Source organism: Anguilla anguilla, chromosome 10 (genome assembly GCF_013347855.1).
Source record: "Anguilla anguilla isolate fAngAng1 chromosome 10, fAngAng1.pri, whole genome shotgun sequence".
Lineage (NCBI taxonomy): Eukaryota > Metazoa > Chordata > Actinopteri > Anguilliformes > Anguillidae > Anguilla > Anguilla anguilla.
In genome coordinates, this window is record NC_049210.1 from 36,239,813 (window position 1) to 36,263,440 (window position 23,628).

A 23,628-nucleotide genomic window follows, 5' to 3' on the forward strand; every position below is an offset into this window, starting at 1 on the left:
ACACACAGACTAAACAATGCATTTAGACTTCATAAGGCCTCACTGAAGGAAACGGTTGCTCTCCACTGAACAGTAGAAGCTGTACAGTAGGTGTTAGTGGGCACTAAAATGCTGGAGGCTGAAGTTTTATGTTTCAAGGGACTACAAGCTACTAAAAAAAACCTAACCATAGAATTTACAGATCCCTTTAGACAGAAAACCAGACAAGTTTAATGTATAACAGTATTGTGCTTACATTTCTCTTGCTATGACCCTGACAGACAAGCAAGACTTAAAAGACTTGTCAGTCCCTCTTTTTTTTTTTTTTTGGAGTGCTCTTTCCGATGTGTACCTTTGCTTAAGTGAGCGGGAGACAGTGCTTTCCTTTTAGCTTCGCGTGAAGGTGTCTCGCGGTGCACCCAAAGTTCCCCTCGCCCGCTGTATTAGTCATGCCCTGTAATTCCATTACCAGTCGGCGTGCTCTTTTTTCCTAACTCCCTCCTGTGCCATAATGTGCTTCCTGAACTGAGAAGATTAAAAAAAATTACTGTCTTGGAGGCAGGGTCTCTCCATGGCTTTTAGTGGGAGGTGGCGGGGAGATTACGGTGGAAAGCATCGGACTCCCCAGTGCCCTTGTACAGCGCATGTACATGGACTTGTAGGAGACAACCGGAGCACAGGGAAAGAGGTCTTGGTGAGACGAGGGAAATCGTGACACAGAAAGGGATTCACTGCGCGCTGCGACATTCTTATTTCAGACGAGCAGACGAGCGAGTGAAAGAGACAGATAACATCAAACAGAATCAGTTATCGCAACTCTGTGGCCGGAGCAAACGACGGCATACTGTATCTCTGGGTTTGGATGGTTTTCATCCAATTATGTTTTTCAATATTTACTCGCTCTAATTTGATTTGATAAAATCTTAATTGCATTTTTTTGGGGGGGGAGAATTGTTTCATTTGAGATAATTAAGTCGCACACGTCAGGCCATTTCTTTTTCCCAAGGGCCTGTGCGACATAGCTGTTTCCTGGCCTTTCAATGTTCATTAATCAATGGACGTTAGCGGGAGTCGAGACTATCGACCGGACGTCCTGAAGGCAGTCAATACCGCGTTTCTTTTCAGTCATTTCACGGTCAATCGGCCCGGTAATTAGTCAGCAAAACTAACGCCGCTTCGCCGGACTTTCAATGCGATCCGGAGCATTTCACCGGGAACACCGCTGCTCTCGTCCTGTGTGTCGGCCATAAGTGTCCTTTTGTGGGATACAGCCCTACGCATAGGTTTGGGGAGAGACAGGGAGTAGGGTTACCAGAATTTAAATTAGTCAAAACCGGACAATATGTACAGCTAGAAGCTTCTTTGCAAATGAGGTGGGGAGCTTATGAAAGACTAAGGACAGATGGGGGTGGAACCCAAACAGGGAGACATGTCACCCCCAATATTTTCATATGAATTCATTGTGAGGCTAGCTAGTATGCTTGTGAGACTCGTTGTTTGACTATGCAAGATTAGGTGGTCCACCAGTGTGTTTCCCCTACAGCAGAAATGAAACCTATGCCTATGGATGCAGAACTAGTAGACATTTCAGCTGGTTGCATGCTCTTCATAGCCTCATTCTGTGTGGAGAAAGTCACACATTTGCAGGTAAAATGGTCGTCCATAGTGGACATATCATATGCGTGGGCTTACGCAGCTGTCGTCAGCTCCAGAAGCTGTATTTCTGCTCACAGAGCCGTGGCTGTCCATGGCTGGTTGATGAATTGCTTGAGGTCAGGCAGGTCTTCTTGAGGGAGGTCCTCCCCTTCCCCACAGGCAGAATGGACAGCTTTTAAGGAGCGGTTCGTTGCCTAAGAGACGCGCGCTCCGCTTCCAATCAGAATGCTGTCAGCTGACGGAGTGTACAAGGGGGGAAAAGGCACGCACGCACAACAAGAACACCCGTTTATACCGCCAAGGTTAATGTTATAGTTGGACAGCACCTACTGAAGGGACACTCGACACTGCTGCCCGTGAGGGGAAAAAAGGCATGCGTGCCTACAGGTGCAAAATCCCTTTCAGAAGGGGTCAAAGGTTAAGAGCGGCATCATTCGCCTGCCGTCGCGCAGCTCTTAAAATGGCGGATCCGTTAATCCCTTGCGTCTGATTTAAGGCAGGAATGCGGTGTGGCCTCGCTCGCTACGGACAAAATGATAATTTTTTTATGTCGTCGAGAAGAAATGACAATTTATCGCCGAATCCGTGACACACCTGCGCTCGCAAAGGCCGCGCGTGTCACATTTAGAGTGCCTCCTGGCAGCCTGTCATGTTTCTCGCGGGGAGGGCTTTGTTTTCCCGAGCGCTCACGGACGCTCTCCGATTAGACCGGCGGAGCGGAAAGCAGAAACCTATTCCTTTCCGCAGCGCCGCAGCTCGACGACGCGGCTGAGACAAGACGAGGGGACGGGTCGCGGCTGAGAGGAAGCCTGCCTCCGCGATACGAAAGCGCATCTCTGTTTCGAACGGCGCGTCGAAGGAGGGTTGCTGAGAATTGAACTGCGGCCAGCTGCTGGGTTTCAGCATATCTGATATATTTAATGTCTTTAATATATCTATCCGTTTTAATATATCCAGATGGAGGCAGATGTGGGCAAAATGGAAGACGTTTTATGTTGATCTTATTTTACATATTGCTTGTGATAGTAATTAGGGATGGCAGCGTAGACACTAGATTGGTTGGTTGATTGTTTGATTGATTTATTGATTGAGACTTTGAGTAACACATACAAATGAGATATGTTTAAATAGTTACACCCTGTAAACTGCAAAGAAGTTACAGTAATATTGGTGTATTGCCATTTACCAAATTCTATATAGTTTTATATATTTAATGTTATATACAGACAATGTATCGTATTAAGACCAGTTTCGATCATGGGGTTGTCGATTCATTAATGTGTCCGGTACTGGCTCTACTAATACGTGGCCTGTTATTGTTTATTGTATTCTTTCAAACATAAAATGCCAGTCAGTCGCAGATTTTGCAAACCTGAGTAGATACAGTGGCTTTACTACATGGGCTGGTGGCATTTGTTTAACACGTGTTATTTGAGTGAAACTCTTTCAACCTATATGTTATTTTTCTATCATATCTGGGGCACATAAAATATTTATTTCCTGTATTTCACACAACACAATGTTCTGATAACTGAATTCTGAGTTCCAGGACAATTGGCCGCTAGGATTTTTGACTTAATAATGTCACACATCGGGCAGATTATTGAACGTGATGAAGTGGCATCGATTCGCGCATCAGCTAATCAATAACCCTCCCCGCCCGTGTCCCCCCCTGTGGCCTGAGGCTCTGGGAATTGCTTAAACTTTTGGAATATGCCGGAACAAAAGGTGAACCCGGCTTTCGAAATGTGTTGTGATTTAAAGAGCTGGTGTCAGCAGCAGGGCGGGGCTTCGGGCCCCTTATTCTAAACCAGGGGCATCACAATGGGGGGTGTAGTGGAACTGACTACCCGGGGCCCCTAGGTGGAGGGGGCCCTCAAAAGGCATGGACTAAAAAGTTTTAGATGGGGGGGGGGGGACCCACAGAGGGACCCACAAAGACTGCATTTACACAGAAATTTGTGGAACGCCCCTGCTCTGAACCCCCGTATCTCTATGTGAGGCCACGGATCTTGCCTCTTAAATCCTGTGAGGCAAACAGCTTCGTCGCCGCGACCCGAATGTACCATTTCGCGAACGCGTTACGGACACGAGTTCCCGAAAAGCGTCCTGATCTATTTTGATGTTGACAAGCGATTAATTGACGATAATTGTTTACGCTAGCGGGTCCCGCGCTGAACTCCGAACGCAGACGCACGTCAGGCCGATTCTGTTACGAATTCCGGTCCACGCAGAGCACCCTGCATTTCCCCGCTCGCTTAATTAGCAGGAGACAAAATTAAACCAATTAAGAGTGCGAGTTCATTAATGCATGACATGCTGCGGGCCAAGGCAGAGAGTTCACGCCGCACTCGATAACTTTCTCTCAACAAGGACATACGTGCGCTGGATTCGTGCAATTTGCAGTGCCCACATGCTGGCACAAGCTCACACAAGAGACAAGCTTGGCAGAAAGGTTACTGAGACATGTACTGACTTCATGGCAAGAAAAATCTTACAACTGAAACTTTAAATTCCTTTTACGGTTATTATTATTCACGCAAAGTGTTATTATAACACCTATTTTTGTACATGTTAATTTTATAACAATGATGATTTAAAAAAAAATAAAATTTGAAATAGCGGTAATCATCGTCATCATCATTAAAAGCAGCAGCAGCAAAATTAAGAGAATATTAACCATAATCACAATCACACGTAATAATGATTAATTTTATGATAATCACACATAATAATATATGAATATTTTTACGGTGAAAAGCGGGGCCTGAGTTTTCTGGCATTTGTGGTACGCCCTGCTGGCCTGTCAATCCTGATCCTGCGGAGTCGTGCGGTGAGCAGCGGCAGCTCAGAGTCCGGCAAAAGGCTCTGAAAATGGGGCCTCAAACCGGGAGCTGCAGGAGCCGAATTAAAAAAAAAAAAAATTAAAAAAAAACCCGGAAGATCCATAACTGCACGACTGTCTCCGGACCACTTTTCCAACAGTCGTTCATAACATCACGGTTTTATGAGTGAGCTACAATTTACAATTTCACGGGTTAATCGCTTTATGGGTTTTTAACAGAGAGAAGCACTGAAATGAATGATTGTAATTGTCGCTGTTTTGTTCGAGAAATGAATTATTATTAATGCGCAGAACGCCGCGTTGTGTAATATCCGCGAGGAATATAATTGCGTCTCCTCGTATCTCATGAATGTTAAGGGCGCCATCATTACACGAGACGTGTTGCGTCGATGTTGTCGTGTTGTGACACGCGCGTGATAGGCTTTTTTGCAGCCGGGGTGCCTCTTGTCATTCGTGGACGTTCGCAGCCATTTTGGAGCGCGATGTCGCAGACATCGGGGTGTTTGTTGGTGGTGCAGGCTCAAGCCTGTTTCTCCCGTTGCCGGTTCGCTACCAACGGCGACTGATTCGTGGCGCGGGTTCAGGCGGCTGGTAGCGTGGCTGGCGAACGCGGCGCTGAGCTCTCGCCGAGCGAGGCCTCCTCCGGATGCGATCTCCGGAATCCGTCTGTAGCCCGCTGTGAAATTGCCGCCGAGGGCAAAAAAAAAAAGGAAAAGAAAGTGCCGGAGCGCACGTGCGAGCGTATTACACATAAACTGATGGGCTGTGCGGCTGCCTTAATTGAATTTTCATGCGGTATTGGAAATGAAAAGGACTGCTGTTACTCCCGCTCCCTCCTGACACCCGAGCAGCTTGACGGCTGCACGCCGTACAACTTTGAAAGCTGCTGAGCTTTTTGACGATCAGCAGAAAAAGGGGGTCTGCATGTTTTCGACGCGTTCTGACTGTAAACCAGGGAACGCGGGCTACGGGTTCCGCCGGGGCAAATCGCTTGGTGCGACCGCGGCAACCGCTCAGCGCCGAAACCAGACGGGTGCGACGTGCGTTTCGCGGAGAGTTCATCATCAGAAGGTGCGAAGACAATCAGAGAGATAAAAAGAGAATGGTGTCTTGATAAGAGCACCTTCTAGTCATGTTTTTTTTAAATCAGAATGGCATGTGTGTGTGTGTGTGTGCTGCAGGTACATGTGACTATGGCTGGTATTTCTTGGTTGTAAAGGCATATCTCCGCCCCCCCCCCCCCCCCCCCCCTCGACCCCCCCATGCAGACTGTCCGCACCATCCGCAGGCGGCGCTGCTACCCGCCCACCTGGAAGCGCTGGGTCTTCTTCCTGTTCCCCGGCACCATGATCGCCAGCTCCGCCGTGGCGCTCTACGCCTTCGTGGAGACGGAGGAGAACTACTTCTACATCCACAGCATCTGGCACATGCTGATCGCTGGCAGCGTCGGCTTCCTGCTCCCGCCCCGCGCCAAGGGCGACGCCAAGGTCACGCCCATGAAGCGGAGGAGGGGGTGCGGCTACCAGCTGTGCGTCAACGAGCACGAGGAGATGGGGCTGGTGGACCCGGCCATCATCTCCATCAACAGCATCTGCACCAGTTGATACTCCTGGCTTCACGGACCTTCCACTTGCCTTCTTTTACATTGAAACGAAATGGAAAAATAAGCCAGAGAACTTGTAAATATTTCAAACAAAAACACTGGAGTTTTATTATTATAATTATCGTTATCACTTCCGTTATTATTATGTTATTGTTATTATTATTATTGTTAGTATGATATGAACTTTATTATCATGACTTGTGTATGTACAGTAAGACACTATCGTTTGTACCTACTGTACTTTTTAAAAAATCTTTAAGCTAAACACTGCTGCTAATTGACGGTGACTGTAAAATTGTTAACGTAATTTATTTATTGTTTGTGTTTTCCATGAAGACCAAATGTTCAGTCTCATTTGGAAAAGAGTCTTAAAAAGGGCACGGCTTTTCTTTTTTTTAATATATCTTTTGCACTGAGACACAGAAATGTGATATTGTACAATTTTATAAATATATGTATAAATCTATAAGCATCACTATGTGTAAGTAAAGAAACGTTATGTTCCGTGGTTTGTTTGACAGTTATTGGATTGCGATGTGCTGCTTTTGCAGGTGTAGTAGTTTGTGTATAGCTTCTGATTAAATTGAGGGTAGCGCTGCTTTCTTGCAGACCCGAAAGAAAGACTCGATCAGCTTTTTCTTGCAAGAGCAATCCAATATCAGAGCAGTGGCAGTGGATACGCAGCAAATAAACCTGTTCTTTTTTTTACCCTTTCGGAAAGCAGCTCTCTTTTGTTTTCGCGTTAAGGAAGACATCAAATTGCGACTCGGAAACGCTCGGGAGCTGCGTGACGCGCGAAAGATAAATCCTCAGACGTCAGCTCCCGTCGCGCCGCCGTGACTTCAAAGGACCCGCCACGCAGCAGCGACAGCCAGGTTCCATTACGGTGACAAGTCGCGGAGCCTTCAAGACTTGGCTGCGTCTCCCTTTAGAAGTATTCTTTGTCTCGCATTTTTTGCATCCGAACACGCCCGTAGTCAACAGCAGTGGTGTGTAGGCGCCTCACCTCAATGTTTCTCCCTCTGGCTGTTAAACATATTGAAAAATTTAATAGAGAAATGGGGAAAATTCCACGGCCTGAAGAATGTCATTTGGGGACACGTTTGTCCTGATGCAGGGGCTCTGATCCTTGCGTCTGAAGGCCTACAGGTGGCGCTGGTCTTTCATGTTACTCAGCGCTTGATTTATCAATTAAAACTTTCCTCACCTGGTTTCCTGGGATTGAACTGGTTGCTGATTTCAAGCCCTCCAGGAACAGGGTTTGAGATCCCCCTGGCCTAATCTAACCACTACCTTCCTGCATTCCACCCAATGACATACCAGGCTCCCCCAGGTCAACAGTTTAGTCGATGTTGAGAGATGGAACTCTTTTACACTCAAAAATGATCACCACCATCAATCACCACCGAATCCCTCCCTGGGTCATACTATGACCGATATGTACATCCCTGTAGGGCTGAATGGCCACTGTGGCCAGATGCTCAGTGCATGTTCAGTAACAGATGGTGACGCCCAGCCACATACTGGAACAGTGTCTTAATGGAGTGCTTTTACTTGCTGGTATGAGCAAAAGCACCGTGATAGAGCAAAAAATTTTAATTCATTTTGGGGGGGAAAAAAAGCTTTTTGGGAGCTTTAACATTGCAGCAAGCTTCAACAGCCTGGGGTTAATGTATTTCAAAAATGAAAGCTGGATTTATATTTTTGAGGTGCTTAGACGCAACTGCTAATTGGAAGCACTCAGACACTCAAAGCTCAAAGCTCTCCAGGCAGTGTGAAAGCAAGCGTGTCCATGTAAAACCAAAGAGGAGCAAACAAAGGAAACCTAACCTTTCATGTTTTTTTCACATTTCGTCTCTCTGCACAATATTTTTGCGAAGGGTTGTGGCAGACGGAACACCCACGGTCAGCTCTGCAGCACAGACGGCAGCGGGCAATCTGGTTGCAGATGGGGCCCTTAGAGTGAAGGATGCGTGGAAGATGAGGTGAAATGCTCGAGTTGAATATCCAGTCGGCGTATAGAATATCTGTGCCAGTACATTACGAGGCAATTGCATGTCCAAAGGCCTTCAGCTGAGATTTCTTTTTGAGTTATGCAGTCATTTTACGCTTGGTTATGATTTACTTTTCACAGCGTATGCACTTGGGAGAGAGTTAATCAGCAAATCAGACAGATTTTGAACCCTCCCGGTGTCGTTAATTTCGCCACCGCTAACGGATTTGAGCAACATCACGGCTGAAGAATGGATTCTGGTTGCCGTGAACTTGCCGCACTCGTGACCAAAGATTTAACATTTTAATTACAAAGGGACACAGTGTCTCACTTTGATGACCTTTCTTTTCACTATTACTAAATTCTCAAGGCTTTATGGCTACCTAAAATAAAATAGCAGCGATAGAAGAAGTGATTGGGCGTAGGGAGGCAGTGTTGCCAGATTTCAAAACGGTGAACCCTAAAGCCATTTTCATGACATAAAAACGTGTGTAGTTCTCGTCCCCTGCGTCCCAGAGCACTGATAGGTGTTATGGTGTGGTATCAAATCCTTACAGTACCAGTGCTAGTTCCAAACGATGGCACAATTTGTTGTAGCATCACTCAGGGAGAGCGCATGAAACGTTCTCCTCCTACAGACAGCTGTGCTTTAATTGCATATATCAGGGGTATCAAACTCCAGTCCTGGAGGGCCGCAATGTCTGCAAGTATTTGTGGTTTCCTGTACATCTGCAGTCGATTAAGGCCTTGAGACCAAGAAGCGTGGACTCTTTCACCCAGGAATACTCTACTCCAGGTCCTGCAGGCCGCAGTGTCTGCAGGTATTTGCTCCAACCACGCCTAACACCATCTCATTTCACTAATGATCTTACTTCCTAAAGTTAGGAGGTAAAATAATTTGTGTAATCAAATGGTGTAGTGCATGATTGGAGTAAATACCAGCAGACACTGTGCCCCGTAGGACCTGGAGTTTTGTAGCGTTGCTTTAGCCAATCAACAACACAGGTGAATTACTGGTGCTGAAACACATGGACAACCAGGTGCAGGACACCTGTGGCGTCTATTATTGTCTGGTTTACATTATAGTTTTAACTATCATTTTTTCATTGTTTTTTTTAACACAGATAAGCATCTCAGTATTTGCGCTGTCATTTTTACACTGCAAACTAAACTGAACTCTCAGGTCTGGTGAACTGTAGAGCGTAAACAAGCAGTGGATCTGAAACACATTCATATCAGAGTGTTCCACCCAATACCCAAATTCACAGAGGAAGTCATGGAGATGAGACAAGACAGGTGCTGAACCGGGCATCCCAAACCATATTTGTGTTCGAAACTTGATTAGAAAAGTACTAAGATTGGAACTGATCATCCAGCGTTCATCAACAAAAAGATTCTCTGTATGTATGGATCTGTCAACTGAAGGTAGGTGGACTCAAACTGCAAACGAACGTAGAAAATTGATCGATCCGTAACACTTGTGCCTTCAGCCAGTTCAGCCAACACATAGTTTAAACCTGAACGAGAACATTATTTTCCTTTTTTCTGTATTTCGTAAAAAAAGTAATGGTGTCCGCGGACACAGTGGGGACTTTTAAAAGGAGTGTTGTAAATTATGTCAAAAGTGAGCGACAGTGGTGGTGAAATATTGAGGAATGAATGAGCCATCTAAATGCCGAAAGTGTTTGAGGCGCCCTTCAGTATGAAATAAGAAAAAGATTTAACACCCGGCATTGCCAGCAACAGTAATTAATGGGCATTTCAAAGACATGCAGACTTTCCATAGCAAGGCTCCATTACATTTTAAATACATTTTAGGCTTTACAATTTTGAATGAATATCACGTCATTTGTACACGCCATCACAAGTATGGCTGAAATTTTTGGCTGAAATTAATCATTGTCCGTGCCCTGGGCTAACACCAATGCAGAAATGATTTATGCTGTAAAACATGGCTTCAAGAACCATTTTAACTTTGCTCTGATATGCACTCTGCCACATGCGATATTTACAGAGGCAAACCAGGTTATGCGTATCGCTTTCAATATTATTACGGATATCCTTGCATACCTCATATCTGATCTTGTGTCACGATTCTTACTTTTCAAAGGAAGACATCTCCTGGCAACCCACCACCTAGTGTCTAGAGATTTCTCCCATTTAAGTTGGAAACAAAATGTCAAACACAGCCCCTGAAGTTACATGGTGATTTTCTTTTAAGTGACAAGATAAAAAAAGAGTAGTTTCTTGTGTGTAGATATCACAACAAATGGAATCTAGTTTGCATGTGACAACACCAAATACCATGAAAAGTATTTTTATTTCCATATTACTTGTGATGTCTTTTTTACCATGTCACTTGCAGTGACAAAACAGAAAAGGAAATTCAATGTCTAGCCAAAACAACACTAATCTACAAGTAGATAATAAAATACAAATGTCATTTCATGATAATACAAGATGCTTATTCGGGAGAAAAGAAAAGACCAGTACTATTCACTGTAAATAATTATCCACATTTTACAGTACTTTTTAAATAATGAAAAAAGTGCCTCTGAAAAGGATTAGCTGCAGAGGTAGATGCCATCATGATGTTCAGCTTCAGAGTAGTGTTCTTAAATTCGGTGTTTCACACACACACACACACACACACACAATAATTTATTGCTATACTTGTGAGGACTTCCCATTGACTACATTCATTCCATAACCTCTAACGCTAACCATAACCCTAACCCCAACCACTACATGCCTAACCTTAACCCTAACCTTAACCTAATTGTAACCCTAACCCTAAGTCCTAACCCTAAAACAGCCCCTTGAACTTGTGGGGATCAGCAAAAGGTCCCCACCTTGCGTAATTTTCCTCATATTTCTATCCTTGTGGGGACATTTGGTTCTCACAAAGATAGTAATACGTGTCCACACACACACACACACACATTCATACCTCTAATCACATATATCCCTCTGTTCTACCCTTTACTGCATTATTTTCCTTCCCAGTCTCAATCGTATTTATCTGTAACTCTTTTGGTTCACGAAACCGGGCTGAAAGACATCAGGAGGAATTCAAATGAACAGACAATATACCTCTCTCTTCTACAGGGAAGAGAGCTTCAGGTATTGTAAAAAAACAAAACAAAAAAACATGCACTTTTCGAGCATTTGCCTATTCAGTCGTTTTTTTAATTTTTTTTTATTGAGTGCTTAGCTTAACAGCGGATGCAGATATTTCACAGAATCTGGAAAAGTGCTTTAGCATACCACAGAAAATTATTCATTCAGATCTGCCTGGGATGATCCTCGTCGCGGAGTTAAAAGGTCGACTGAGGAATTGCCTTTCACTGTTGATATCACCGCAGACTGAAAATACCATTCTGCAGAGAGGAACATATCATTGCTCGCCTACTGTTAGCAGTGTCTAGCTGCGACATTCTAGCTGTAAGGTCACATTCAATAAACGTTAAGTTGGATGTTTTATATATTTTTTTAAAGTCAAGAGGTTTTTAAAGTGTACAGCCGGCACATTTGATTAAACTTAGAAAACTGAAAAATTTGTGACGTGAGCCAAAGAAGTGAAAAGAATTACTGGGTCTGCCTTCTGTTAAAAAAGATCAGAAATGTTCACTTCAGAAACTTGTTAAAATGTTAAAATGTACTTGTACAGCTGCCCAGCTGTTACTCCCTATAATCATATTTTATAATACTGTGTCGTCTTCGAGCTTCCTCAATGTGGTTTTTGAAGCCGGAGGACCTGCGAGAGCTCGTCAGCGGGAGTCGAAGCTGACAGTCCTACCATCCCGCATTTCAAAAGGGCGGAGAGCGGCAAAACGTATAACTGAAAGACATCCAGACTGCTGGGCAGCCTCCCGCTATGGAAACCCAATGAGAGCTCTTATGCTGCTCCACCTTTTCTGAAGGAGAGATGGGCCTGGTTGGTCTCTTGAAGATCCTCCATTATCTATGGGAAGTTTAGCGTAATAAAACTATACATATTTTTTAATGTACCGTGCACAAGGACTGAAATGGCCTTTAAAAGCTACATCCCTCATCGGTGACTACAAAAAACAGTGGAGCAACTGCACTGCTAGTCACTGTTAATCTTTTTAATTGCCATTTAGGGCACCGCCGTTTCCATAACGGTTTGGCTTTTAAAAAAAATTATGTCCACTTACAGTGGTGCGCAAAGAGTGGTCTTCGAGCCCCTTTAAATTTCACCGGAGTGAGAGCCAAAAAGTTTGCTTTGACACTAAACATGACGGAAGCGCAGACGCCGCGGTTCAGCGAGACATAATAAAGTACGCCGGGATTTTCTCAGGTCGATTCCACGCCGCACGTCGGGCGAGCCAATTTCTGTTTATTCCTTCGCAGCAGGAAACAGAGACATGTTTTTCCTCTGTAAGAGCGGCGAGGAACTGAAATCCGCTCAGGCTTAAAAACAACTACCAGAAAACAAAAAATAAATAAATAAATGCATGAATCAAAAAAACAAACATTCCAGGGGCTTTTGTTTGTTATATAATTTTACATTTATTTCAGAATTCTGTGTGCTCAGACTACAAGGGCTACATATAACAAAACATCAACACCGTGAAAGAATATCAACAGATAATTACCTATAAGTGCAGACAAGAATGAGCACCTCCCTGAGTTACACAAGATGGAGAAAAAAGGACACTGGGAAACTCGACAGTCAGCAATTGATGTACAGTATCACTGAAAGTTGCAAATCCCAGAGATTGAGGCTGAAAAGACTGAAGCCCAAACATTTTTCTGTTTCTGAAATTGTGATGTCTGTCAGCTAGAGAATATTCCGCTGTGTTGCATTTTCTAGGGTGGAAAAAAAACAAAACCGATTTATGATCCGATTGTGATTTATTAAGAACAATCCCCATCAGCTCAAATGTGATTTATTAAGAAAAATTCCTCTCTTGAAGCATAAATGTGAGTTACCAAAAAATATCCCCACAAACACAACAGTGATTTATCAAGTACACCCCTCCGTTATTTATGTATTTTAATAAATAACATTCAGTAGTCACATCAGAAACTTGCTAAAATGGTACAAACATTACAGCAGCATCATCAAAAACCACCCAAACTATAGTTGGGTTAATGATAGTGTCTGCCCAACTTTTTGTCAGTAACTGAGTAACAATACAAACGTACTCCTCTGTGTAATCTCTTTCCTCATACTTTAACATAACAATTTAATAATAAAAATCATATTGTATTTTAGCTGAGGAACACCAGCTCAGACATCAATATATACAAATTCACAGAAACTCAGATCGAGACAGAGTCTCTATATTTTTCATTTCTGAACAACAGTTGTTTGGCAGTCATTTGCATGTGCCATTTATTACAATCAATATCCTGTTTTGTCCCTGGAAGTAAGATCTGACGTGTCTAAGATGTAAATAATCATATACATTTACTTTACAGTACGTCAGGTGAGAATTTCCACATCTTTCAGTGCAAGACAATTCAATATGGACTTCAAAATGTTCATTTCAAATCTTCTAAAAGAAAAGACATCTTAAATCTGTTCTCTCAGTTTTTCAGCAATAATCAGGATCAGTGCATTTGAGAAGGGAGTACACTGCAAGCCATGCAACAAAATTCACAGTATTCAGTGAGCAGAACTCACAAATATCTGGGATATAAATTCTACCGAGTTGAACATGTAAACGCATCATTTAGGCCTCTATTCAAATGCCTGATTTAGGCCTCTATTCAAATTTAGGCGTCTGCTCAATCTGACTGCAATTCTCTCAGTCCTTAAGCGGGGGCAACAGGTCTTACCTGCCAGTTCCTCACACAAGCACATAATGTTGCGCAAGCTCTCTATTCATAAGTCTGAAGGGTGGACTTTGACATTGGCCGCGACATTGGTATGCCGCACATCAAGGTGGAGATGCGTCGTTACTGGCCGTACCGGTTCAGCAACAAATGTAGAGTGCTTGGCAGAGGAACAGCCACTCCCAGGTAGCCAAAACCCCAAAACCAAAGCCACAGAGGTCAGGGAAACACACAACACAGCCAGCTCAGGTTCACATCACCTAATGCGACGGCGTCCAATCTTATCTGAAAATGGCCGTTGCGGATGCAGGATTTTGTCGTAGCCCAGCACTAAGACGCACAAGATACTTATCAGTATCTTGATTAAAGGTCATGATTAGTTAAGTAGCTGAATCAGCTATCGTACTGTAGTGCTGGGCTAAAACAAAAACCAGCACTCACATTGGCCCTTTTCAGATAAGATCGGACACCCCTGTCCTAATGTAAATAAGCACCGCACAACAAAGGCTACCTGGTTCCAGGTGGCTGGAGGCTAATGTAATTAGCAGATTTAAATGATGGCTGCAGTGATGTTGCCAGGCTGAACTGGGTTGTACCCACAGCCAGGGGGGTCACAGTGGGGGGAATAGTGGAACTGACTTCCGAGGGCCCCCAAGGTGTGGGGTGGGGCGGGGGGGGGGGGGGGGGTGCAGGGGGATTCAAAAGGCCTGGACAACAAAGTTTGCTTTTGGTATACAATTTTAAGAAGAGGCTCCACAGACATTGCACAGTGCCCAGAATTTTCTGCTGCACCCCTGCCAGTGGTGCTCCTCAGTACCCGTCAGCGTGCGCCAAGGCTGCAGGGGCGCCGTAGGCCCCCACGTGTTCCGCATGCGCCTGGAGCATCAGGGCCAACATGCTATCGGGACACCTGACCACGCCTTCCAGCCGTCCCTCCTTCTCCAGCAGCAGCCGGTACACGTCAGTGCGGTTGGTCACCGCGGAGACGCAGCCCGAGAACGACCCGGAACTCCCCGTTTCCAGGCGGAGCAGGGGGCCGGTTGTGGCGTCTTGGGCCGATTTCCCGCCGCGAACCTTGCTCGCGATGATTTGGGCGGCGACGAACGGGGCGGACGGCCCGCCTGTGACCCCGACGGCCAGCATCTCATCGTCATCATCGTCATCGTCATCATCATGGTCATGATCTTCATCCCCATGGTCATGTTTGAGTTTCACGATTAAAGGGCAGCTCCACAGGAGCACATCGTCAGCTGGGTGGGGGCTGACATCGCTGAGAAGGACTCCGGTGGAGGGAAGCAGACGCTTTGATCCAAACGGGCTGTTTAACGAGGAAGAGATAATTAAAACGTTACCGGCGCCATCCAGCACCCCAATATGGCTGCCCGTCGGATTCAGTGCAAGTAAATCTTCAACACTTCGGTTTTCCTTGGCCAGATTGTCGTTATATATCAGTTTAGCTGCCGTCAAGAGACTGACATATGTGGATGCGCTACTGTTAAGATCTGCATTGTTCCAAGGTAATAGGTTCTGCTCCCCGACTTTGCCCAAGACATCCGATATGATCCTGCTGGATAGTGGGGAAGTTGCTCCATAGACACTGTATTCTTCTGTTTCCACGATAAGGGGGTCATTGATTTCTACCCCGCACCGCTGAACATTCTCAACAAAGCCCTGCCTCTCTGTCGGGGGCAGGTCTTCGGCCAATTTCACCGCCAGGCTTTCTGGGAAACGGGGGCCATTCAGGCTGACGAACTGCAAAAGCTCGGCTAACTTCTGATTGGCCACCGTGGAGCCCAGAACTTTAACGCTGCCTTTCCCATCGCAAAACAGGTTGCACAGGTTTGACTCAAGTATTTTTCCCCGGTTGCTTATTAGAGCGTCCGCAAGCGCTTGGTCCACCTGAAACCCATCTTTAGCGAGCTTCGCGGCACCCAAAAATAACTTCTCCCATCCGCAATGGCCGAAGAGGGAGTGAAGCTGTTTGACACCCTGAAGAGCGGCTGGAATTCCATATGCTACTGAGGAAGACCCATGGGAAATGGGACGGATTGCTTTGTGTGTTCTGGATGTGCTGTTGTAAAGAATTGCTGAAAATACTCCACCTGTGAGAAAAAAAACAACATTTTTTTATGTTTGGTATTTCAGAAACCAGTCAATTCCAACACAAATATTTATTTTACAAATCTTCAAAATTAAAAAAATTGTTACTGCGAATAGAGTACACATTCATTTAGCAATGGAATATAACTTTAGTGTAAAAAGTTCCTTCTATTTTTAATACCGAAGAGATTAACATTCATTGAGACAATCAATAATTCTGCTGTGAATCAATCCCATTTACTGTCACTTTATGACCTTCTATGGGACAATTATAAAACTAATTGGCTATCCCTATTAAGACGATACATTTTTCTTTCTCAATCTTTTAAAATATTCATGTAAAGTGACTGTATGTAGCTTTTTAACATAATGGATTTAATCTTGCATTACAAAGATTAAAAAGAGCTAAATTCATTCTTAAAAAATTAGACAATGCAAGCTTTAACTTTGACCCTTGACACGTTTTTTCATCACTTAAAAGATGCAGATGATCCTAATGGTTTTATACCGGGGTTCCTCAGGACACGAATAGCAGATTTATTCAATCTGAATTCATTACTAACATTTTAAGTGCATTATATTTTTTGTGCAAACTTCACAGTAATTCATCCTTTCCAAAAAATTGAAAAAGCATACAATAAGATCTCGACAAGAAGAAAAAGACTAAAGTGCCATAATTGAATGTAACTAAATGTTAAGGTTAATACTAATAACAATGTTTATGAGATTATGAATTTGGTATTCTGCTTATTTGTGAAGCATTTGATTTACATTTTTTAAAGTCATTCAATGTGACAATTTTACTAATTTGCAGTCCCATTTATATTCTATGAACACAATTTTGTACAACGTGAAGGTATAAACACACACCTGAAAATCCCATGAAACGGATATGTAGATATGAAAATTAGAGGTAAAGGGTTCTCACCTACACCTGTTGCATGTGGATGAACAACCCCCAGGCAAACCAGAGATGCTAGCCCAGCATCTACAGCATTTCCACCTTCTTCCAGAATTCCCTTGCCAATCTTAGAGCATATAGCTAAAACAAAACATTCTTGCGTCATGAAAACATGAAACTTCAGATGATAAAACTGTGGTTCGCAAATTATCTTAGCACCTGACGAACTAGCAAGATGTAGGCTGTCAGTACATACAGTCTATATACTGCATGTCCATCACAATCAACTGAAAACATAGCCTACATACAGCACGCCCGGGAACAGTAAGAGGCTTACCTGAGTCCGTAATGACAACACCATGGTGATAGAGGTCTGGATGCTGATGTTCATGATGTTCTGAGTTTCCATGGTGATCGTGGTCCTCTTCTTCTTCATCGTCGTCGTCATCGTGGTGGTGACTGTGTCCCTTCTGTTTCGGCCCCGTCCCAGAATGCCCCGGGGCGGCTGTGCTTCCTCGCAGGCCGTCCTCTTCAGACAGGCACCCGCGCCACTCGCAGATGACGAAACTGAGGGCCAATCCTAGCAGCAGGAGGGCCACAGCCAGTCGAACCCAGGTCCCTCTCCGCTGTCTGACTTTGTGCTGCGGACTCAGAGACCTGCGTGCAATGGTTTTTTTTTTTTTAAAGCAATGATATATCACTGCTCATAAATACCATCACACAAGGGATTTTCAAGCAAGGTGATAAAAAAAGCACAGAGGGACAGGCTGAGCGAATCAATAAAAGAGAAAGCAGAAAAGGCCGGGAAGAATTCATTGCAATTCAGGGGATGGAAATGTCACTCTCTCCAGATTTCAATCTGTCTTTGTGATGTGGCGGCGAATTCATCTGTATACCGGTATATCTCGCCAAATGCGCCATCTCTCTGATCTGACCCGAGCTCCTCCAAGGTTTCTTGAAGTACTGACGGCAGAAAACTAAGTGGTGCGCGTCAGAGACGGGCGCTGGGACAGACTCCATTAACGGCAAGCTTTTTGGTGCCATTCTGCATGGAATTATCCCCAACTTGAAAGACAGTGAGAACACCGCTGGCCCTTTCTTGGAAACAATTCATGTGTCATGTATTAAAGTGCTTCCAGCACTATTCCTTACACCAGTTCAGACTGGGAACATGTATAGCCTTCCTGAAAAATCAAGACTTAAAAAATACAAATAAAAAATAAAAATCAAAGAATGGCTAAATTAATTGAGTAAAATATTATTTTTCTGGATATGTTATCATAGTCTGACACAACTCAATTACAAGATCAATAATTAGGTAATATCAAAGACAACATGGTACAACAAGATACAGAATGAGAGAGGTGCACTTCTGAGAGCCTTTGAAAGTACCCTGAAATATACAGATATGTATTTTTCAAATGCAATCCAAGTGCAAACAAAGTAATTCAAAATAATGTTGCAATAACATTTCAAATTATAATGGTACAATAGCATAGACTGTGCATTTATTATGGTGGAACGACTTGCCCATTCTGTGTTCAAATCCACGTCATTGAATAAGTTCATTATCCACTTCATGCAGGCTATTTATCTGTTATATTAATATTCGGGCACACAGCTAATAAAGCAAAGTATGCCCTACCTCGTGCTAATAACATTTTTTTATTTTTAGAAATACTGAGTATATTAGAGCAGTGTTGTAAAGCTGGATCTGAAATAAACTTAGGATGTGTTGCACTGTGTCATCAACTGTTTCCACCGCAGGAACTATACCCCGGAACTAGGAACCTTTTGAGGAACTCAGTGCGTTTCCACCGCAGGAACTAGGGTCTAAATTTAGTTCTGGGGGCTTTGTTTTACCCCCCAAAACGTTCCTGCTCGGGGGGTAGTACTTTCCGAAAGTACAGGAACCTTTTGGGTGGAGCTTGCGGCGCTGAACATTTCTGATTGGTCGAGTACTCGTAGCATTTGTGTTGTATTTATTTTCCGCCATTACCCGCCATGTTTGAAAATATGCGGGCGCAACCCGATTTATTTTCATAATAACTTCAAATCAAACTTGTATGTTATGCGGCGCAGTAGCCTAGTTTTGGTTATAGCCTGCCAACGTCTTGGAATTATAACGTGTGCTCTTCTGTTCTTTTCTTGCTTTAGTATTCGTTTTATAAAATGCTAAGCATTCGTGCTGGGACAGCATATTACGTACTAAAACATTCAAACTGATTAATTCGGTTGCTGAATATTTTCTTCCGGATTTTCTTTGTTAGCCCGTTGTAATTGACTCAAAACGTTTGATACAGTTATGTGAGGTATGCGGTAGTTCTGCGTAATTCACATTGGTGATAGCCTACAGTAAAAGCAAACTGGAAATCACCTTCCGCACTTTTTGTCATGGTAAAATAACAGGTTAATTCTAGTAATAGTACCTTTAGCTTTTTCAGACTGCCGTAATTTTACTCTGCCATTCTTCAATTTCACAAAAAGACCAGGAAGACTATGGACTAATTTATGGTGCATGGTTCGCATCTGGTGGGCACACTTCGCTGCTCGGCTAGCAGTAACTCCGAAGGAAAACAAACGGTGGCTGTACCACTACTAATTTAAATTTTCACGCAAGTCCGAGTTTTCGTTCTATTCTTGTCATATTGCGATTAGCCTATATAGAATTGACGATGAGAAAGTAATCAAACAGCAAATTGTTTACAACGTGTGCATGTTTTCTGCTGTTGTTGCCAGTTATATTGGAAATGTGAATGCATTCTGTCGCTTCGGATGTCAAGACATGAAAGCGAATGTTCGCATAAAAACATAATGAATGTGTTTGAGAGGATATATAAAACAGTTACAATCTGACTATTGGTCTGTTATATCCTATTTGTTGCATAACGGTCCAAGTTCAACTACCAACGACAGTTTTGCTTGACAACAGTAAAATATGCCCAAACGGCTGCAGAAGAATATTTCAATTCCATGTGATTAAATCGATAAAAATCAATAAATACAAAAGTAACCATATATAGTCATTGTTGGTAACCCGTTGTATATAAGTGGAATAAACCCCTCCGGGCTGTCCCGGTTATTAGAAAATAATGTAGGCTACTTCGGTGGTAGTATGGTGTTACAGAAGAAATCATATGACAGATGGACCGACGACAACGTCGCTTTTCCATACGTCAGTGGGCTAATTTGCCTAATCTTCGCGGGACTTTAGACCCCGGTGGAAACGCAGACAGCCATTGGCTGAAGGAACCTTTTAGTTCCTGGTAAAGCAGTTCCTGGGACTGAAAGTTCCGGGTAATTTTGGTGGAAACGCGGCTTTTGTAGGAGGATGTGTATCTTGATCAGTGTAGATAAAACGATTTGGCTTCATTTATTTATGTTTGCAGACGTATAAGTAGTCTAACATTCACCTTACATGACACGAGCTCTATGTCAAAAAATCTGAGAATTTTCATACCAGTTTGACAACTGTTGTTTTGCACTGTACCGGCTAAACCAAGGATTAACTTGTTACTTGGAAACGATCTGTATACAACTCAAATCGACGCACCACACAACACAGAACAAGTTTAACCATACTTGCGACCTACGGACATTGTCCAGTTGCGAAAGCATTATAGCTACCAGATTGTTGCCATAAAATATACAGATCCGAGAAGAAGAAAAAAAACTGTTGAAACTATGACATGCTTAACTCAGCGCGTGTTAGTGTATCATATCCCAAAGTATTACATGTCTGGCAATGATTCGTAAAGTACCGGTCAACACTATTGTCCTACCCCTCCTCTAAATTCTGTTTTGTCAAGGAATTTGTAGTATCTCTTGGAATAGTGTAGGCTACACGCCCACTTAAAATCACCTGTTGACAGCAATAAATCACTAAATACGATTAGTCACTCCTGAAATTCTGTCCTTCGCAAACAAAAATCTTAGAAAATCCACATGATTCAAATGCGTTCGTTTCAAGCTCACCCAAACTGTTACCTCGGGCTCCAGAAATACGTAGCAAGCAAACGGAACCTAGGTAGTGCTAACTGATGTTAGTTGACTAACAAGCAAGATTTTAAGTACATCAGATCTGGATATTAGCAAGCTTTCATAAAAAATGTTATCATGAAATTTATTTTTATTTTTCTTACTGTGAAATAAAAACGGTCACTTCTTCTTCGAGGTTTTCACTGCCCTGTTCGTCGTAGTTTTCACTAGTTGGCAGTTTTTCATATCGAACTGAGCTTCCAGAAATCATTTTGTGCACGGAGTGATTTGTCTCAAGTTAACCGCGGTTCGATTGTAATTCGTAGTATCTCCAAACGACCATTCTTGACCTGTTTGTATTTCTTTGTTCCTTCATATTCTATAAAGCATTCAGTGTCACCTGCCACTTCCTGGTTTTCCATAATCAAATTTTCACCTGACGCCTGTTTCTATAGTAACAAGCAACAGCAACAAGCGAACTACCCACCCCATACAAGAAGTTTAACTGGTTCAGACTGGTGTAACCTCTGGGTGTAACAGGCTTCTATTTTAATGCATTTTGTTTATGTTGGCCCATTATATTGTTACTGACTACCAAGCCATACCTGTAAATCCAGAAAGCCTAACAATCTAGTGAAACTGAAGCAGGCTGTCTAAATTGGAATAGGCCCAGTATAGACCAGTGGTCCTTGAACTGTGGGTCCAGCTGAGGCTGGTGACAAAAAACAATAAATAGACAAAAGGTGATTTTTATTTATTTATCATGCGCATTACATTGACCTTCACATACATTAGTGAAGTTAAACACTGCACTGGTGGTGCTCACTTCATGAGTTGGAGTATACTGTACATAAAATAATTTATGTGCAGAAAAAACTTCTATTGCATGCATTGCAATATTTTTCATGACATGATACTTGTTTTGTTGAGTATACACATAAATATAGCAAAACTGCATAGGGTTCGGTCTTTGGTCCTCACTTCTCTCTCTCTCTCTCTACGCTACAGTCTCTTATATCAGTGATCTCCTCCCATGTCCTACGGTAGCTCTTCACTACTACACTGATGAAGGCAACTTTTCTCTCAGTTTCCCCTCTCTGATACACTGAACATGCATCTCAACTTGTCTACAGAACATCTTGTGCTGGATGGTCTCCACCTTACCTATGTATTCTCGCAATTCTGCAATAAATGTTCCAGATGAGCTATCCCTTTGGGTAAAAGTGAAACCGGCGGTAGCATGCATCTCATACAGCCATTTCTAAAGCCGTATCCTCGGTTCATTCAAGATGTTTTACATGCTTGGTAATCCATGCGAAATATGGGGGAAAAGAAAAGGACATGCATACTTCAAATGCATGTAGTGGAGGATGACAGGGGCCATGTCCACTTCTGAAAAAGTGTCAGCGGTATCATGACATGAAGGCAAGGCTGAAATGAGTTTCTATATACCCTGACCTCAGATGCGGCACAGTGCATAAGCAAGAATATTATTTTCAAATTGGTTTGTGCACATTTCAAAACTTCAAGGACATCAATGGAAGCAGAAGCATTCCCTTATTTTCTTTTTGACATTTACAGGGAGATTTGTGGGCATGTAGAATGTAACTGGATGTAAAATCCCCACTGCGCACGAGTATGACCAGAAGCACTTCAAGGTGTAATAGCTAAACTGAACGCGAGCTTAAATTGAGCATCTTAGCCTGGCTGATAGAACAAAATACCAGTCCCATGGTTATGGCTTATTTTGTCATGGACTTTATTCCCTGGATATAACTTTGTTTACCGTTCCAGGACGCAGCCACCCTTTGCGAGCTTTGGGTATTTTCAAATGCTGGTTGCTGCCTTGAACATTGAGGTATTTTGGAGCTGAGGCAAATAGGAAGTTTGCTCAGTATCACTTTGATCGCATTTCTTTGGCAGCCTACAGAAATTCAAAGATTTCATATGATTTTCTGTCAGCCTAAGATGATGTCCCCTGTGATCTGAGCTTTGCCTCGGTTTCACAGCACACAAGATGATAATGCCGGAAAGATCTGCAAGTAAAATGCCACCAACCCACTGGGGGGGCTGGTAGAATCGGGGTCAGGGGAGGGATGGTGTAACGTCATATCTCAGATACACACTCTGACACTTTTGGATGCTTTGGGCAATTACAGTTGCGGTATCTCACCAAGGTCCCTGTTTACCCAGAAGCGACATTTTTATTTTTGAAGTGTTGATATACACAGAGAAGAACAAAGACACTCGCTGCTTAGACTTGAGAAATATTCTCCTTAATTGCCTAGCTTGCTTTTGTTGAGCTGGATAGCGCAGGCATGTTTTGGCATGTGCTGTCCTCAGCTACAGCACATAACGAGTGCAAGCAGTGACATTAAGAAGGCTATTTTCAAACATGCTGTAACCAGTGGCTGTTTTTTTAATGTTTTCCACAGTGTTACGATAGGACATTATCCATGACAAAGAAGAGAGAGGCCGCAATGCTAAAACTCCTGTGTTTAAACCTCATATGCTAACTCCAGTGTTAATAGAAAGAATAGGCTAAAGGAGACCTGCGGGGCTGCCAAGAATCTGCTATTAGCTGCAATGTTCCATGTTTCAGCCAAAAATGGCTGGCCCAATACAAGCTGCTTTGTTCTGTGTTTCCCTTTGTTCTACAAATTTGGAGTGCCATCAATTAACTACTGTGTCAAACACTGAAATATGAATCAGGTGACCAAAAACAAGTGCTAAAGAGAGCTCCTGTGAATTACCGTTGTAATGTGCGT

At 43.3% G+C, this 23,628-nt stretch overlaps 2 protein-coding genes across 2 annotated transcripts in view; one reads left to right on the forward strand and one right to left on the reverse strand.

Moving 5' to 3' along the window:
• Positions 1-6,797, forward strand: part of tmem8b (transmembrane protein 8B) — a 115,064-nt gene extending 108,267 nt beyond the window's left edge. Inside the window, exon 13 of the mRNA XM_035378905.1 lies at positions 5,749-6,797. Within this exon, the coding sequence (XP_035234796.1) occupies positions 5,749-6,084 (336 nt within the window). The 3' untranslated portion in view covers positions 6,085-6,797. The remainder of the gene's footprint in view (positions 1-5,748) is intronic.
• Positions 6,798-14,546: 7,749 nt separating this feature from the next.
• si:ch73-337l15.2 (glutathione hydrolase 6) lies at positions 14,547-21,300 on the reverse strand. The gene is made up of 4 exons (XM_035378927.1): positions 21,025-21,300; positions 17,220-17,539; positions 16,910-17,023; positions 14,547-15,983 (listed from the first exon to the last, which is right to left on the reverse strand). Exons 1-4 carry the CDS (start codon positions 21,129-21,131, stop codon positions 14,692-14,694), a joined length of 1,833 nt encoding a protein of 610 aa, XP_035234818.1. The 5' UTR covers positions 21,132-21,300; the 3' UTR covers positions 14,547-14,691.
• Positions 21,301-23,628: the final 2,328 nt, after the last annotated feature.